Here is a 5,879-nt window from a genome sequence, read left to right as displayed (position 1 = left end):
AAAAAAAGTAAAAGAAAATGCCTAATAAGTATTTGCTGGATGAATGAATGAATGGGATACTCAATGAGTGCTTTAAGTGGACTGACAAGCAGGCATATGTTTCTTTTTCCTCTTTGTTTTCCAATGTGAGACTACAGGACCACAGTGTGAGAATGCAGAAAAGACAGCAGAGCAATTAGGGGTTAAGACATCCCAGAAAGCAAATTCAGTCGCTCTACTTCTCCTACCCAGAATGGAAACAAGAATCTGTTACACTAGGCTCATTCCTCAGAGTCCTCAAGCTGGCTCCTAGTATTTTCGCTTAACTACTAGCCTACAGAAATACAGGAAAGGCAAGTAACCATTAATTAAATCACCGTCCTTTTCATCTCACTAAATTTTAATTCTGATTTTTGAACCAAGCCTTACCTGACTCACTATTAGTGTCCTTTGCAAGTATTCCTCAGGAGTATATTATATTCTATAAAATAGATTACTCATTCTCTATCTGATGGGAGGCCTATATTTCTTAAGAGATTATTTTAATAATCTAGAGAAGATAAAAATATAACAGTAAAACAACTGAAAAGCAGTGCTAATAGATTGATATAAACCACACAATTTATTTTTTAAAAAAGACTCAGTGCTTACTTGAAGGGGTCGCAGGTAAGTTAAAGACTTCTTCCACCACTGCCCGTCGCTCACAGCCTGCAGCACTGCCTTGGTGGTAGTCGTGGTGTTGGAAAGGACTTTCATGGTGGTAGCAGTGGTCCAGTGTAACAGGTCAGCTGAACTGCCACCCGGAACACTTACTTCATCCTATGTTAAAATAACAAATGGCAAGAGCAAAATGGGCATTTTCATAAGAACAAAGAAGAGAGTGATAATGTGACTGCTTAAAGTGATCAGACGCTAGATATGAAGACAGATAAATTTAAAAATCCAACTTTCCTAGTAATGAGATAAATGTGAAACAAAGCACCATTAACATGAGCATAATGTTCCTCCTTGAATCATTTTCAAAAAAAAAAAAAAAAAAGAGGAAAGGAAAAATCCTAACAGTGCATTAGTTACATAACCTCTTTTAAGATATTTATAAAACAAATGATGGGTTCTTTATTTTTTACCAGTCTAATATCCCAACAATGAGATATGCATGTTTGTTTCTTTGATAACACATTTTAAAGTATGTATTATTTAGAATAATTAAGAAATAAAGGGCTGGGCACAGTGGCTCACGCCTGTAATCCTAGTACTCTGGGAGGCCGAGGCGGGAGGATTGCTTCAGCTCAGAAGTTCGAGATCAGCCTGAGCAAGAATGAGATCCCCGTCTCTACTAAAAATAGAAAATTAGCTGGGCATCGTGGTGCGTGCCTGGACTTCCAGCTACTTGGGAAGCTGAGGCAGGAGGATCGCTTGAGCCCAGGAGTTTGAGGCTGCAGTGAGCTAGGACACCACTGCACTGTACCCAAGGTGACAGAGTAAGACTGTCTCAAAAAAAAACAAAAAAGGAAGAAAGAAATTATTTGAATAATGTTACTATAACCCAGACTAAAGTAGAAGATTCAGACAATCCACCTTTAAATGTTAAAGGCATGCTTTCCATTCAAACAAGTGGATAATTAATCATGTTTAAAAGGTTTTGATGTGGAACCTCCTGCCAGTCTTAAAGCAATCAGCAAAAATTCTAACTATACATTTACTAATCTGAGAGATTTTCATGAGAAGAAAATGCTAATACATTAACAGTCTTTTAAATAGAAAGGACAAAGACAACATCTACATTTGGTCAAAGAAATGTATTATTTGTTCTATAAAAATAAAATTCTTGGTTTAGTGTCTGTCTACTTCTACTTATTTTTTAAGTATCCCAGTTAAATGAAGGAAAAATTAAGGCCTAGTCTTTCAATGCCAATAGTCTTCTTGCAACTAATAGGATAACTTAGTGGATAACTTAGTTTGGTTATTCAGGTCTTTATTATATCATTAAGACACCATTTAAGTAATAACAAGATAATAAATTATGTAATCACTCAATAATTACCAGGATATCATCACATAATACTTGAAAAAACACACTCTTTTAGATCACCTTAACAGCTGCCATATATGGTAGGTAGAACTATGGGACCCCGAAGATGTCCAAATCCTAATCCCTGGAACCTGTGAATGTCATCATTACATGGCAAAGGAACTTTGCAGATATGACTGAGGACACACACCTTGAGGTGGGGAGATTATCCTGAATTATCTGAGTGAGACTAACCTAATCACATGCGCTCTTAAAGCAGAGAACTTTTCCCAGCTGGGGTCAGAGAGAGAGCGTCCCAGAGAGGCCCTGGAAGAGGAGGCAGGAGAGTTTTGAAGCACGAGGGAACTCAACTCTTAGTGCTGGCTTTCGAGATGGAGGAAGAGAGCCACACCAATGAAAGCGGGCAGCCTTCAGACACTGTGAACAGCCCTCAGGTGACAGCCAGCAAGGTAATGTAGAACTCAGACTCAGTCCTACAAGGAATTCAATTCTGCCAATACCATAAAGGAGTATAGAAACAGCTTCTCCTAGCCTTATTGGCACCTTGGTTTTGGCCTGTGAGACTCAACCAAGCCTGCCAGATTTCTGTCCTACAGGAACTGTAAAAGGATCAACTGCATTGTTTTAAAGCTGTTAAGGTCGTGGTAATATGTAACAGCTGCAACAGAAAATGAATACATCATGTGAGGATACTTAAATAAATTTATATTTTATTCTTACTTCTAAAAGGGAAACACATTTAAGCTATATTAACCAATCCTTACAATTTCCCCAGTCTGCTGTTAAGTTGCCCATAAGTATTCTAAGCTGCTTTTAACATGCTAAAAAATGTTTGTTTTTTATGGATTTTTTGGACATGAGGAAATGCATAAACCATCAATCCAATGCAATATCATATATTGTAATTTAATTATGAAAACAACACAGAAAAAATGGATGGTATATTAATAAAGAAACAATCATGTTAAATTGTTTGTATACTATCAGGGCAACCATGCAAAAAATAATTATTTGGGGTTTAGGTGCCAATGAAAAACAGCACCTCACCTGGATTGTGGCAGACACTGCAGCTTGGCTCACTCAACTGAACTCCTTACAGACTGTCTTACAGGTGCTAAAAGTTGAAAAGCTAAAGACTGCCTTTCCTAGACTCCCTTAGAGCTAATGTTCCGCACATGACCTAGTTTTCCTCCATTTCAGCAATCAGGAAAGTTACTCATCCTCTTCTGAGGAGGGGAGATGAAAACACAATCAAAGACAGAAGCTCATTGTCTAATATTTCTGAAAAGACAAGGTAAAAAGGCCTAGATAGGAAAAAAGCATAACTCTCCCTTCGACAGTAGTAACAATGACAGCTGCCACGTCTTCAATGCTTGCTATGTGCCAGGACTTCACAAAGGGGTCTACACGTATATTGGTGTATAAAAACTGGAAGGGAACACAAAAAGCAAAAACTGTTTTAGTGGAGGCATTATTGGGATCTTTCTGTCCTTAATTTCTTTACCATTTGAGGAGATGGCAGTGGAGGCTCATTTCTTCTCCACTTTGGTAACAGAGTGGTCAGCTGGCTCATCAAGTCTGATTTAGAAGAAAAACACACTGAGTCTAGCTCCTGAGCTCCAGAGGCTTCCCACCACCTTTCTAATGAGGTCTCTACCCCAGCCAAGGAGCTTCTGATGTTACACAGTGGTGGAGATGTTACGTCCAACTCCTGTCCTGCACTGCGGGGGCTGGACCTCATTCCACTGGATAGCTTGTCGCTGTGCATATAACCCCCAAGTTTGGCCCACACACACCTCTCAGTGGGATACTGACAGCTTTGGAGATCATATATGCTCTGATTCTTTCTGCTTCTAGGTTTTTTCCCCCTAATAAACCCTGTACCAGGTGGAACTAGTACTATATGTCTGAGGGCCCTATGAATAATACTTCCAAAATAGTTCTTTGCCAGAAACAAATCCCAGGTGGAATTTGCAGTAACTATACATTCTCTATGTGTGTATATGTACATATGTAAATATATAGTAAGCATCTGAATTTACTGGTTATATTTTCGAGTTATTTAAAAAGCTACAACCGGAAAAACAAGAACAAATTAAAACTCATTCACACATTCACTCTTATTCAGTGTCACGTACTATATTAGGCAACGAGTCACAAAAATGAGTAAGACATTCTGCCCTCAAGGAGCTCAGAAAATAGGGAGGGAAGCAGAGATATAGAGAAATAATTACAGATTAATATCAACTTCTATAAAAAAGGTACATATAAAGTACTATGAGAACATGAACAGAGATCGTATCTCCCCTGAATCGCAGAAGGCTCCACAGAAAAGGCAGTATTTCTGCAGGAAAGAATTTAGGGCTTCCAGATGGTGAAGATCAATGATCTCTGGCAGAGGATGCAATTTATGAAACATGGCAAACTGGAGGAACCTTAGGTGGTTCAACAAAGTTGTAGAAAAGAGCACAGGAAGAGGAAGACCAGGATGTGAAGATGAAAGGCAGGCGAAGGCAGAGGTAAGCCCAGCAAGAGACCTGAAAACCATGCCACGGAACCTCCTTCTTCCTCCCGAGGGAAGGGGAAGCCATTGAAAGGCTTTAAACAAAGGGAATAAAATAATCAGATTTGTGTTTCAGAAATACTACTCTAGTTAGAAGACGGGTATGTTAGTCCAAGTTTAAAATAATCAGGGACTGAATTAAGGTAGTGACACTAGGGATATAATGAGGTTACCATAAGGTATTTTTCCACCTGAATGTATATCTTAAGTATAAATGTTTTTATTTGTAATTTGTCTAAATGTGAAAAGGGCCTGAGGTAACTCAGATAAGCAGAGAAATTCAAGGATTCTGCATCCCTCCACCTAACAAAGAAAGTACACGATCACCACGCTGGATCTTTGTGAGGATCTGGGAGGAAAAAAAGGAAAGAAAGTCAGAAACACAGGCAAACTTTGACATCTGTTAATCAAAGTTAGATACAGCAGAGGTAAAAAATTAGCAGTGCAAGTTGTTGAGGAAGAACTAACAAAGGACCAGCTTTATATTAGTAGAAAAGAACAACAGATCTAGACACATTATTTACCAACCGTAAAGTATAGGAGTCTTGTTTACAATAATATATAAGAATCATAATGGCTACTATTTATTAAATGCTTACTATGTGTCAGGGACTGAGCTAGGAGCTTCATATGGTCATTCCTTAGTTTGACAATAACACTGCTGAGTAGGTATCAGAACACTATCCGACACAAAGGCCAACTGAGGATCGACTTTGTTGAATTGGCTGCCTTCAGACAACTGGCCTGGGGGCGTTTCCTCCCTTCTCCTTGTCAGATCAGGCTATCAAAATACGCAGTCCACTTGTCCATTGCAGGATTTGGACATGCTGGCAAAATCACACACACACATGTGCATTTATATGTGTATTTATTAAAGCTCATTTATTTTTTTGTGTTATAAAACTAATACAAATTCATTAAAGATGGTTTGAAAATTCAAAGAAGTATAGGAACAAAAGGACAGTATCTATTCACAGTCTCATGATGCAAAGACAATTACTGCCAGCATTTATTCTACCTTCATGTCTTTAATCCAGGCATAGTGATCCTTTTAAATAAACTTTTTAAGTTCAAGACATATCGAAGAAGTGTAAGTGTATGGTTTGATATATTTTAACACACTCATTTAACCGGCCCTCAGACCAAGAAACATATCACCACCAGAATCCCAGAAGCCTCTCGTGTGCTCACTTTCAGCCACTGACACTGCCAGAATAAACACTGTCCTGACTTGTAGCAGCATAAATTAACTTTTTCTATTTTTATACTTTACATGAGAAGAATTATGTACTCTTTTGTGTCTGA

The 5,879-nt window shown here is 38.4% G+C and overlaps 1 protein-coding gene across 1 annotated transcript in view; it reads right to left on the bottom strand.

Annotated features, from left to right (window-relative positions):
• NBAS (neuroblastoma amplified sequence) overlaps window positions 1-5,879 on the bottom strand; it is a 487,556-nt gene that overhangs the window by 187,423 nt on the left and 294,254 nt on the right. The window contains exon 32 of the mRNA XM_012653069.1: window positions 631-798. Within this exon, the coding sequence (XP_012508523.1) occupies window positions 631-798 (168 nt within the window). The remainder of the gene's footprint in view (window positions 1-630; window positions 799-5,879) is intronic.

This window comes from Propithecus coquereli, unplaced genomic scaffold (assembly GCF_000956105.1).
Source record: "Propithecus coquereli isolate 6110/MARCELLA unplaced genomic scaffold, Pcoq_1.0 Scaffold41, whole genome shotgun sequence".
Taxonomy (NCBI): domain Eukaryota; kingdom Metazoa; phylum Chordata; class Mammalia; order Primates; family Indriidae; genus Propithecus; species Propithecus coquereli.
The sequence above is the reverse complement of the archived record's forward strand: the minus strand, read 5'-3'. Positions and strand labels throughout refer to the sequence as shown.